The sequence below is a fragment of the Odocoileus virginianus genome, chromosome 3, assembly GCF_023699985.2.
Source record: "Odocoileus virginianus isolate 20LAN1187 ecotype Illinois chromosome 3, Ovbor_1.2, whole genome shotgun sequence".
NCBI classification, from domain to species: Eukaryota; Metazoa; Chordata; class Mammalia; order Artiodactyla; family Cervidae; genus Odocoileus; species Odocoileus virginianus.
Window position 1 is genome coordinate 22,008,557 of NC_069676.1, and position 13,875 is coordinate 22,022,431.

The 13,875-nt window shown below is 35.7% G+C and overlaps 1 protein-coding gene across 2 annotated transcripts in view; it reads right to left on the reverse strand.

The window, feature by feature from the left end:
• Positions 1-13,875, reverse strand: part of ADAMTS19 (ADAM metallopeptidase with thrombospondin type 1 motif 19) — a 252,521-nt gene that overhangs the window by 33,778 nt on the left and 204,868 nt on the right. For both annotated transcript variants that reach the window (XM_070465074.1, XM_070465073.1), the window contains 2 exons: positions 9,602-9,755; positions 207-342 (listed from right to left, as the gene is read on the reverse strand). In XM_070465074.1, the coding sequence (XP_070321175.1) occupies positions 207-342; positions 9,602-9,755 (290 nt within the window). The remainder of the gene's footprint in view (positions 1-206; positions 343-9,601; positions 9,756-13,875) is intronic.

A 13,875-nucleotide genomic window follows, 5' to 3' on the forward strand; every position in this document is an offset into this window, starting at 1 on the left:
TTCCTTATTCAATTAGAAGTTGTTTTCACACTGTGAACAATAAAGTGGACATCAATCCTAGCCTTGCTTCTCCAACACTCGTTCCATAGAGTTGATTACCCTCCTTTCTCAGACCTTGCTTATTTACAGCCTTTCATTTTGGTACACAACACACGGCACGGCTTTTAAGAAAATGTGATTCTTTAATGAGTGGTGAGACAGTTTACCTTGTTTGGCATGGCTGTTCATTGCACTTGCGAATCTGTGGCTCTGGCTTTGTTAAATACTTGCATTTCTTGTTATCCACAATGCTGATATTTTTGTTCAGGATTTTTGTGCAAGACACTGTTGTTTTCCTTTCTCCTGAAAAGAGCAAATAAACATAAAAAGAAATGTTATTATAGGCCTCCATATGATGGACTTAGGAGGTATTCTTAGGCTTGTACTTTTCATATTTTAAACAAATTTTTATGGGGTGGAGAGGGAGGTGGGAGGGGGGACCGGGATGGGGAATACATGTAAATCCATGGCTAATTCAATGTATGACAAAAACCACTGCAATGCTGTAAAGTAATTAGCCTCCAACTAATAAAAATAAATGGGAAAAAAAAAAATAAACAAATTTTAGATTACATCAATGAAGATGATATTATTTATAATTTGCAAAACAAAATGTATCTCTAGGCTTAAGCAAGATGAACAATAATTTTTTTAATTGTTAGCAAATGGCAAGTTTTATAATACAAAAAGATTATGGTAGCATAAGTTTGTAAGACATTAAAGATATTTATAAAGGACGATATCACCTTTTAGCATTCAGTGGTGGAAAGCTGTATTTTTATAAAGTCTCTGTGTTGTCACAAAAGCACATAAACACCCATATAAACGTGTGAACATTTTATCATCTGGCTGTACACCATCGGGGGAAGGTTTTAGGAGATAAGCTTATTTCGAGTATAACTCGAATCTGTTTTGTCACTTTTGGTGAAGAACCCAAGAATTCAAGAAATCCTCATTCCCTAATGATTATCCTGTTCTCTAAGAAAAACCATGGTAGTTTTCCCATTTTTCAGAAAATGGGCTTTTCTCCTTTCTCTGGTAAGATGAAGTTTGATTATAAGAGGTAAAAATGACTATTTGTATGTGATAATCATTTTGCTCAGAACCTTGTAAGCACTCTTACAGGACAACACTTTTATTATTTCATCTTACACTGAAAAAGTCAACTACACATGTGCTAATTCTGTTTTCCTAAAACAGTCTAAATATCTGTATAGGATTTAATAATCTAATGTAACTTGTTAGACCCTATAAAAATAATTAAATCAGCCAATAACTGTAAAGCCAGACGGGTCATGAAGGATTAAGAAAAAAAAAAAAAATCACAAGTCTTTGTGTCACTATTGAAAGGCCCATTAGTTAGGGTCCTATGACTGTCATGCAATAATAATTAGGAAGCTCAGAGAAGCAGAAATGACTTACAATGTTAAGTTTTCTTCACGGAGAAAAGCGGCCTTACCAGGGAGCGGTTCCCTAAATGTGAGAACTCAGGAGATTTTTGGTCAACATCTACCTAGTTTCCCCATGCTTTAGGTAATCTTTTATGACCTGATCTATGTATTAAATAGATATTACACAAACGTTGTATAATGCTAGCATAAGTATGTATTATTTCTACATGACAATGATGCTTACCTAAAAGCAGGATTAAAATAAATGTTGCTTTTTAGAAATATTTGTTTTAAAATCTAATTTAAAACCTCATAGTCATAAAGCACTCTTTTACAGAATAGATGGAGTTGTCTAAATTAATTTAAATTTAATGCTTTTCACAACTGCAGCACAGAAGGATGACAGACAGACAATATTCAGAAAGCTTTTGCTGAAATTCACTGTAGTCACGGAATGAATAACTCAGAGTTAATTATACTGCATTTTTTCCTTTACTCAGAAAGCGTTTAACTTTAGTTATGCTGGCCCAGAGGTGACATACTGAGCTAATGACAAAAATCTTTCAAGTACTGATATATCAAAAGAGATACAGGTATTGGCACCAATTCATGGAGTGACTTACTAGTGTTCTAACGAAGTATGAAGCTGTGTGAATAAGACTTGGGACATTTCCATCCACACTGTAGCAAAAAAGCTCACATCGTAAGTTTTTTGGCAGACAGAAGAGGGTTTAGCCCTACTTTTAAAAAATTTCATTGAACAAAAACAAAAGAATCAAGGGGAAAAAAAAAAAACGAATGCTCAGCTACAGGCACATTATGCCTATGAAAATACAACCAGGATCCTAAAGCCATATGGAAATGTTATTGTTTGATTTTTTCTTTTATATATTTTTATGTCCCAGCCAACACAGGAAATTTCCATTCTAGCATCTAATAGCAGTATTTACAATGCATCCAATACTGTGGAACCAAGGGACGAACAGAAAAGTGATGAAGTAACTGGCCTTATGCCTGAATCTTGAGTAGATGCAAGCTGTTGACAGAGTATTATTTGCTTTATGGCAATTAACTTCATCTCTGGGTCATTCCCACTAAATCATTATTTGGGAAATCTGTTTTGATGTTCTAAATTAATTATAAACAAAATACAATAACCATTACGAATTCACCTTATCACCAAATTTGGGCAAAATTTTAAAAGGAAGGGTAATTTTTATTTACTGATTCTTTGTTCTCTGAAGACAGTTAACAAAAACTAGATATTATGTTGTGTTCCTTCTTTTCCAGCCTCAGAAATAACCTGTTATTTTTTCTATGCTATGTATTTAATCCATAAAATGGCTATTTTTAATAGAACTCTATTCTACTCAGGTAGATCACATTTCTAAAACCTGCATCATGTATGTGGAAACAGTTTGAGGAGTAGGTTGAGTATTTCAGGACACAAAACTGAACTTCTCTACATGTTATAGGACATTTCAAACTTTTTTTTTGAAAAATTTACTTTTTAATTTTGAAATAATTTTTTACCTACATCTACTTTGGGAAGTAAGAGGATCTGAATACCCTTTGTCCAGTTCCCTGCAATGGTAATGTCTTGCAAGACTGTAGTAAAGCATCACTATCAAAAGACTAACATTGATATTGTCAAGATGTACAATATTTCCATCCCCACAGGAATCCCTTCAGTTAGGCTTTCAGAGCCACATTCACTTCCCCTACCATCCACCAGTCAGTTAAGTCCTGGCAACTACTAGCCTGTTCTCCATTCCTATGATTTTTTTCATTTCAAGAATGTTTTGAAAATATCATACACAGTGTATAACTATTGGGGACTAAAATTTCTTCAACGTAGCATGATCCCTTTGGAGGCTCATCTTCATTGTTATATCAATCATTTGTTCCTTGTTATTGCCAACCAGTAATTCCTGCTGTGAATGGACCACAATTTATTCAACATATCATCCATAGAAAGGTAAGTACATTCCAAACTTTTTACTAAAATTTGGGAACTCTATATGAAAGACACTGTATGTATTCATGTGTCTTCACAATTTTCTCTTAAAATTTTTAATTAATATAGTTGCTATTAAACTAAAAATGACTAGCAAGCAACTAAGCCAAAAATAAAAATAATTAAGTGAGGAAGAAGGTCTTTCTGAGTAGAATGTAGAATGCTGCTTATTTTTCAAGCATATATTTTTTTAACTTGAGCAGCTTCTAAAATCATGTCATGTCCTTTCATTCTTAGTCATTCTTTTTACATTTCTATAAAACATTTTCCCCCACAAGGTTTGGGCTTAGCATTAATAGGGTAATTTCATTTTTATTTTAATGAAAAAAATATATTCTGTATTGCTCCTAACGCTCAATAAATAAGCCAATCTGATCTTGTCACTTCCATACGCACAAATATTTTAATGGTATCCCCTTAACTTTCAAGTTAAATTTAACTTGAGTGCCTAACACTTTAACTGATCTGGCCTCTCTGTCTCAGAAAACAGGAAAGAGTTGCTGTCTTTGTTTTGCTTTCCTGTTAATAAGCAAAAAAATGAAACAAGTGATGTGGCTTCACTTTCCCCTTTTTACTGTTCCTCTTCAAGCAGATCCAGTAGAGGTTAATTTACCACCACACCTCTCTGCTAAGGAAGCTGAATGTCTGCACCCTTATGTGTGAGGAGCTGAGGGCAAGAAATACCAGGCTCATTTTACAGAGGGGCAAACTGAGGCCAGATAAGTGAAAAGACCTGTTTGTTCTCTTATTAAGAATATCAAACAACTTCATATCTGGTGTGTAGTTCATTAGTCTTTATATTGTGAGTGCCTAACACCTTCACAAACTGGCTTCTACTTTTTTTGTCAAACAATTTCCCACAGTTTGATTCTCATATTTTGCACCTGACTAATAAACATTCTCATTAACCCCAGGGACTTTGCACTTATGCATATCCCTGGAAGGCTTTCTACAGCTCTCCGTACATACTCTGTATGGTGCTTTTATTATTATCTAACCCAAAATTCTCTGAAAACAGAAAGCACTCATCTCTGAATCATCCAGCAAAAGTAAAAGTAGAGTCAGTATTGGTAAAGGGATCACTAAATGAAATATAAACATGTAATTCAAGCCCAAAGCACTTGCCACAGTTAAGAGGTTCATCTCAACACCATGTTTCCTAAAATGGTAAAAAATCATTTGCAAACTCAACGACCAATTATGGGGAACAATTATATACAGCAAATCAAACAAATGGATTATCATTTAGGTGTTACAATTCAAATTTATAAAGAGTTTACATGAATATAAATGTTCCTATTAATTTACATAAAGAAAGTAGGACATGAAATGACATGAAATATTATTGAATCCAAATAATGCAAAGAAGAGCAAATATATATTTTGGTGCATTTTCTTTGGCTAATAACATTTACATTGGTACAGGCAAAGTGCCTGTGAAAGGGAAAAACAGAAAAAACCCAGTACCCTTAATAAGATACAAGCATTTGTATACTGAGATATTTCCTGAATTTGGACCCAAAGGCTTGGATGCATCCAGGGACTCTGGTCATGGCCAAGGAGAGCCGTGTCTAGAGGATATCACAATATAAGGCTAATGGCATAAAAGTCGTAAGTTAGCAGGATTTGAATTAATGTGAACAATGTAGAATGTTGACTTGTTTTTTCCCCTTCAAAGTGTATCTGTTCAGATTTTCTAAAAGCATATTTAACTCTTCATTTATTTCAAAACAGGTTATTAAATTTGAGGGCCTTCATTCTAGGTTTTATGTCATTAATTCACCTACTAGATTAAAAATGAGACTTAGAGTAATGTAATTACTGTATGTAGTATGCAGAATGTGGATTTCACAAAAAAACCTTCAGATATTATGGAATTATAGATTGCTGCTGCCTCTGAAGATCAAGATCATTTCAAACAGCTTTTTGTTAAAAAAACAAATCCTTTATCTACCGACCTGTACTTCTGAGGTGCCAAAATAAATTTAAAACATTCCTTCAAAGATTTTTTAGATATTTTTAGAACACCAACGCAAAGTAAATATTTACTTCACAAATATGTTTTAAGATGTTTGAAAATAAAAGGACCAATATCAATGGTCAATGCTGAAGTACAAAGTGACACATCTATTCGAAGTTTTCTAGGAGGATGATTTGAATTTGACAAGATTGTCATGAAAAGTGTACATGTTAAAACCTGCTGGAAAAATTTACTTAAGATCACCAGCATTACTATATAAAGTAATATTTACTAGTAAAATACTAAAGTAATATTTCTTCTAAAAGAAAAATTTATATCTCAGGCTTTTCTTATAATAACATGCATCAATAAATTAATAGACATGCATAATAAAGGAATTCTAACAGGTTATTTTAAAACTTAGAGATACTGATATAAAAGATCATGATAATAAAAACTGAGCTACTGGAAACTAGGTATTTAAAAAAAAATCATTTCTTGTTCCCACTTATTGCTGGAATGTAGTTCCTTAAAAATGTGTTAAAAAAAAACATAACACCTTATGTTAAACACTGAAATTATATACTGCCCTATGATACTTTATTTGCTCTTTTTTGCTTAATATTCCTATGAAGTAGAATAGTCTTATTATTCTTTGCTGCTGAAGATAAATTTTGCCTGAATCTGTTTCCAATGTTCTGTGCTTTGAACTTACTTTCATTTAATTCATGAATATGCTGAAAGGTTACAAAGCTCTTTCTGGCTATAAAATCGACAAAACAGAGTCAGAAATGATGCGATTCTTGAAACCCTGTCCATCCACTTTATTTATGAACTGCAAAGGAAAATAATATCCAAATGCCCAGAAACATTTTGGCACTGAAATGAACATACATTCTATTAACATAGTCAGAGATAATTGAAAACTGTTGACTAAACACAATGGAACAGATCTGAGAGAGAAGGTCTGTTCACGTGCAAGTCATATAGAAGTTGCTTATAATTAGGACTTCTATAAAATAAGCCGTTTGAAATAAAAGTAAGGACATAGCTAAATTCTTATTTAATAGATTAAATAAAACATCTCTTTGAATCCAAAGAAAACCTATGTAATCTTTTTAAGGGACATGCTATATTTTGTGGGAAGAAATCACTAAATCCCTGAGCTGCTCCTAAAGAAGTGTATGACAAAGAGGAAAGAAGATCTGAACTCAGGAGTCCTGGATTCTAATCTTGGCTCCACTTCCACTGGACATGTGACCTTGGAAAGGCACTTAATCTCTATGCACTTCGATTTTCTCACATTAATAATTACACAGTCATGCTTAAGAATATTTAAAAGCCCTTCTGACTTTGAACCTAAGGTAACTTATACTGAACTTCTATTTATTAAAGCCCGGCAAGTGACAAAAGATATTCCAGGCTGTATGATTTTGGAAAAAAATTTTAACCCCCCCTCCCCAATTTTATTGTTTAAACTGAAGACTGACAAGTTCTATATGTTTACTTCTGAAGCTTTTACTAGACCACAATTACAGCAGAATGAAAAAAAAAATGAGGATAATAAAATTCACTGGGCAAACATTTTCCTGTCTAGAGTCAAATGTAAACAGATTTTAATGACTGCCTTTGAGTGCAGTAACAGGAACCAGCAACATTTTCACTGCTCAGCTTCCTCATGACCCACCGTGGGATGGTGGCTGGTGATTCTTGTCTGAGTTATACTAAGGAAGAAAGAACTCTGTGGATTTTCACTTTAAATGTTTGTTTCTATCTGTGTTTTGCTTTTTTATGGAGGGGGGTGTGAAGCAGAGCCCTTAAGTGCAATGGTCCCTGGCATCAGTAAGAAACGGGTGAAGTGGAGGCACATGAATTTGGGTGTACATGGGAGCAGCAGCAGGACAGGACCAGAGGATACAGGATCGAAGTCACATGGTGAGAACGAGGCCCTGGAGAAACACGGCCAACGAGAATTTCATTGTGCCAAGGATGACTGCTATAAGCTTTTAAATTGTGGCTAGAAATTCTTCTGTTATAATTACTCTATAACCCCCAGGAGCAAAGCCTGCTCTGTATAATCCTCCCCTTCCTGGCCTACCACATTGCCTTTGCTCTGGGGCTGTGTGTTCCTGGAGTTCCAGAGTTCCAGGGGAGAGTTCCAGAGGTCCGAGTGCTCTAGCAAAAGCAGCGACTCCCCTGTCTCTGAAACTCCGGATGTTCCCAGAACCTTTTTCTCCTGTCTGCTGAGGAAACCATTTCTTGCTTTCTCCATGGTCACCAGTGGGGTGGCCATTTTCTTGCTTACACGCCATTCTTTTGCATCCAGAGGCAGACCATTCCCCCTTCTTCCTAAACCTACAGCTTTGGGGCAGACCATGCGGTGCAATCCCCTTCTTGATGCAGCCAAACACCAACCCCTGGATCAATCTCTTTTCACTCTGAGTTTAAGCTCCTGGATTATTGTTCTATTTTCTAATACTGCTCCCTATACATTTTTGTTTAGTTTGTTTCTTTAATTTTTTGAACTTTTACTTTTGTGTTGGTGTACAGCCAATTATCAATGCTGTGATAGCTTCCAGTGAACTGCGAAGAGACTCAGCCATACATATACATATATCCATTCTCCCCCAAACATCCCCTCATCCACCCCTCCCACATAACATTGAGCAGAGTTCCATGTAGGAACTTGCTACAGTAGGTTCTTGCTGGCTATCCAGTAACACAATTCTTTTTGTAATTACCATAGCCATTTGAATGATTCTTCAACACCGAGGACTCTCAGTTCCAGGCTCTCTTCTTGTCCCAATGATGTGTCCTTTCACTTCACTGAAGCCACTAACTCTCCTGGTCTTGTTATGACTAATAACTATATCCCCTCTATACTCTCAGTTCTATTTTCTGTCACCATCTCCTGTATTTCTAGCCCTGTTCTTAAGTCTAAAAGTCTCTGAGTCTTAAAGTTCTTTAACCCCACCAGACCCTAAAATTCATTAGTGCCTCCACCATTTGACTGTCTTTCAAGCCCTTCATATCTTTGCTTTCCTCTGTATATAACTAAATTCCACGCTCAATCATTTTCAGCTCCTTACATACAACCTCAGGTCAAACGTATGCTCCTTTTACTATGCTCACACGGCAATTCCAGAACTTACACCACAAGTACATCTCTATTCTATACATACCTGGAGAGTAATGTACCACTCTGACATGAGTGTCAAGCTGAATTCATGAACATCAACTTCAAGTGGAACATCAATGCTACCACATGGTCAGAACAAGTACTATTTCATTCATTTTCTTCTTCCCTTAAGTGACCACTTCACATTTCCTCTCTTTTCAAAATTTCAACATCTCTTTTTCACCTTTAGTCTCAGAAAAATGGACTATCTTGATAAAAATAGATGCAACCAAAAGGAGTACCACCATAAGTTTCCAACAACTGCTTTTGTTCAAAATACTGTCTTTTCTCCTATTACTAGGCTATCCATACTTCTTTCTGAAGCCCTATTCTATTCCATCCATCTTGCCAACTTAAGACATCACTCCAGAAATGTTTTGCTCTCTCCTTTGCATCACTAGTTTTCTGTTTTATTCTGTTCTAGAAAACATACACTGGCAAGCAATCATGTATAATTCTCCTTATTAAAAAAACAATAAACTCTTTGACGCATATTCCTCTCCAGCTAATGCCACATTTCTCTGCTTTACTCTTTCAACAAAATTTCCTAAGTTACCTTGAGTCCTTTCTTCAATTCATCATATGCTATTTTCTCTTGAATCCATTCCACTTAGTCTTTTGGTTTCTTATTTTAATATGTTTTGTTGGTTTCTTCTCATCTGACTGAACTCTAAATGACATAGTGTCCCAAGTAAAAATAAAAGTGTATGAATATCATATAACAACCTGCACGATGTACAGGGCACCCCCCCATAAGTGTTAATATTGATGAAAAGCAATGCAGTGAGTAATCATACTGAGTGAGATATATAACAACTGTAAACAGCCTTTAATTCATGCCACATTTTGCTGAAAAATAGTTCAGGCATTTAGACATGAAATGTGTTTCAAAAAACTTTGAATTTCCAATCCCTCACGGAGTTTGAAATTTTAGATAAGAGGTTATGGATCTGTCTTAACTGTCAACAGTTAATTGGAAAACAGCTATTTTGGAAAGATAGTGAAAAATGCTTCACCTCCTCCACATGTGGCATCGCAATCTTCCCAGCCTGTGTGTGTCCACATAAAAAGGGGTTCAGGTGCTTTGGAGCTCTGATTCTCTGGAGGAGGGTCTGATGGGATGGTGTATTCATAGTGAAGACCATAATTCTGGTCTTGAAACAGCAGCACCTATAATATATATAAAAGGGTTCAAAGCAGATGGATCAAATCAGAGCATATTCAATGTGAAGCATAAAACTAAGGATATGGATACCTTAAAATGCTTTTGGTATGGCATGCATGTTCCTTTCATACACAGTAGATTTGTGACCTTATCGCTTAAATGCTGAAACTGTCCTACTTCTGTAAACACTGGAGTTATACACTTACCTCTGAGCTAACAATGGCATGAAAAAATAGCCCATTTGAATGAGGTCAGAGATACCATATTATTTTCTCCCAAGTCAATGGGCTACACAGTCTCCCAAAGCATGGTACATGTATAAAACGACTTTAGTAGGGGGGACAGGGACATGTGTCCTACATAACATCAAGATATAACCCACAATCTAGAATCAAATGAAGCCTTTTCATTCATATTAGAAAAATATGAATGATAAGTCCCTGTGTCAATAGAGGAAGAGGACAGAAGGCTTTGGGAATTATTTCACTCCGTAAGGGGAAGAGCACTTCTAAGTCAATTGGAGAACAAGAATACTATTCCATGTATGCTTACGGTTAAACTTTAATTTTGGCAAGGTTACTAACTTTTCATTTACAGTAAAGATCATTTCCTTTGAAAAGAAATTTATGTTAAAAAAAAGCTTTTAAATGCAAAGTAACTTAATAATGGTACAGCGAGGTACATGTATATAAACAGTACATGTATGTAAACAGTATAAATCATAAAGGGTGTATGGGAATGGTTGAACTGTGGGTTACACTGGACTAAATCATAAGCAGCAACCATGTCTGTGATGTTATCCCACAGTACACAATGTCAAGTTTAGAACTGCATCATGTATGGTGCAAACATACATATTTTAAATGAAAGAAAAATACATGAAAAATACTCATTTAAAATAAAAGAATGAATGAGAATATATGTTTCTTTATAAATTCATTTCCATCAAATATGTCAAACAAGCCCATTGGATATATGATGTCTATGGAAAAGTGAAAGTCGCTCAGTTGTGTCTGACTCTTTGAGACTCTATGCAGTCCATGGAATTCTCCAGTCCAGAATACTGGAGTGGATAGCCTTTCCCTTTTCCAGGGGATCTTCCCAACCCAGGGATGGAACCCAGGTCTCCTGCATTGCAGGCGGATTCTTTATCAGCTGAGTCACAAGGGAAACCTGAGGATTTAAGGAAGCAATCTAAATAATATGATGTGATACATAAAAAATATATATCTAAATTTTAAGTAAAATTCAAATATTAGAGAATTTTTATATTTAATCTATATCAAGATAGTTGTAATGATAGGTTATAGAGTTAACACTTATTGGGGGGAAATGAGTTTTTAAGGTTAACTTTTTTTACTTTTTTTTCTTAAGATTTTGCCTCAATATATTAATAGAAATACTATGACACATTTTAATATGTGGATTGAGGAATTAGTATGATGGCATTATGAATCAACTAGATCAACAACAAAAATAATACTTCTAAAAGTCGCATATATGTAACATGCTGGATACTGATCCTAAGCACATGACAGTGTTTGCTTTGACTTTAAATATCTCATTTCATGTTGCTAGTGACTTTTCAGCTCAATAAGCTAAAAAAAAAAAAAGGAGAGAGATGGATTCATCTTGTTTACGAACAGAACCAGACCATTACATGATTTTTAAATTGACGAAATGAACATATAAATAAGTTATTTGTCAACTTATTTAATTACATGAAAACATGTCTGTTTTTCTTAAAAAACTACCTTTTCATTAATAGGACTTTTGATTGTACTTGAACATCTAATTCCATTAAAATAAAGACATTCGTTACAAAATCATTAGCTCTTTCTTAAACCATCTGAATTTGGCAGTATTCTTTGCAAGAAGGAAAGTTACAGCTGAGGGGCACATACTGAAGCATGGCACAGAAGGTATTGCCTTTCAAAGTTCAGTACCGGCTTTCAATCTGTAATAGTCATTAAAGAAAAATATCTTTAGAAGTGCAGTTTCCTTTGGATTACTGAATAAATCCAGGTCACATAGATGCCTTCTTTTAGACATAGTTCACTGACTTTAATTATGTTTCATGCTTCCAGGAAAAACCTTGGTAATTACCAGTCAGATTAAGGATTCTGCAGCAAGGAAACTCCCTCTGCCCAACAGTAAGGTCTCACATACACTGTTTTAAAATTTTGAATTAGAGGCTCACTAAAAGAGCCTTAGTCTTGTTCCATAAAAATATGTACGTTACACTCATGAAAGGGAGGCAACATGATGGCGTTTTCAGCAACCAAATCATTAAACATATGTTTATTGTTGATAATGCTGTTATTCTAAGTGACCCAATCATGGAAAGAGCCAGATATTGGTCATATGATGTTTGTTTAGTCATTTCTCCAATCCCTCACCCCCCAGATGGCAGAGGGCGCAGAGTGGAGTTTCCAATTCAAATTAAAGGATCCAAAAGTAACTGTGGGGAGATGAACAAAAACATGATTTAAAGTGTATGCATAATTATGACCCAAAGCTCTCGAGTATAAAGAACTTAGATTTGATCTTTGTATCAGGAAAGGCAGCATAGACGATGGATTAAAATCTAATTTATTCAGAGCTGGGAAGCCTGGAGTGCTGCAGTCCATAGGGTCTCAGAGCCAGACATCACTGAATCACAACAACAAAATAACTTATTGGGGGATACTGAGCACAGTACTTAATCTTTTAAATATTTAGTGTTTTCTAATCTGTAAAATGAAATAATAATAATACATATCACACAGTGTTATTCTGAGGATTAAATGCCATAATGAACGTAAAGCACTTCTGGACAGGGTCTGCTCTCAGTCCTTGATGAATGGTGTATAGTATTACTATTATTAAGATTTTGAACAGAAGGCTTCATGGAACTCACCTCGTTCCCTTTATGCATCCCTCCCTTCATGCATTCTTGTTGGTAAAGCCTACTGACTGCAGTTCTACAAAACATTCTTACTTGAACTGTGGTCAGTGAACCAGTAGTAGTGGCAGACCAATGTTCGGTTAATAAGAACAAGAACCTCAGGTGATTTGCAGGCACATTCAACTAGGGAAAAGCAAATGGGCCAATGAGATTTGAACCTCCGGTGCCTAGACTGGCAACACCGATGTCTCCAGCATAAGGACAAATTCGACTTAAACTGTAAGGAGATATTAAACAATGTAGCACATCACACTCCAAATAAACAGTCAGTTGACTGTGTTTTAGAGTTGTTTTTATGTGTGGACTCAGATGTTGAAGTGTGTGAATCTAAGACCTTGCCACCAGAATGAAAAGCACTCTAGCTGTGTAGTCAGTCCTCTGGCTCCTGAGTCATTAGCACTGAACGCCATGATCAAGGACAAATGGGCATGTGAACCAGCACGGGTGCAGAGCCTCAGTATCCTGATTTGTTTGCTCCAAACTCAGACCTAGTCTTCTGCTACAAGGTAAAGAAACTTAGTATCCCAAACATTCAAGTTATCATAATTCTTTACAGGAATCACTTAACCTAGTAAGAACACAAGGGGTAATTGGAAGCCTTGTTAAATAGTTAACAAGTGTTTTCCCCAGGGACCAATACCATCTTTCTCAAGGGCCTTTTATATAGATTCAGGTGGTACACGTTTCACAGATGTATGAAATGTGACAGTTTGCCATGCATGCATGCATGGATGCTAAGTCGCTTCAGTCGTGTCCGACTCTTTGCGACCCTGTGGACTGTAGCTGGCCAGGCGCCTCTGTCCGGGGAATTCTTCAGGCAAGAAAACTGGAGTGGATTGCCATGTTCCTGACCCAGGGGTCGAACCGGTGTCTCTTACATCTTAACTACTAGCGGCACCTGGGAAGCACTCTAATCTTTACAGACATCTACTCTGATCAGTAAACATATACTTTTAGGGAAAGAGGAACCTTATTGCCTGCTAGTTTACCTCTACTGTGGGCTGACAATTCCCCAAAACATCATGTCCATTTTTAAAATGTAAAATTATCTTTTAAATTTAAAAATTTCCACTTTTAGCCATCTTGATTTCAAACACACACAAAAACCCCCCTAAAATCCCACCTCTTAAGTAACTTTAAATATCTACTTGACAACCCAAATTTGGAAAAAAGAGAAA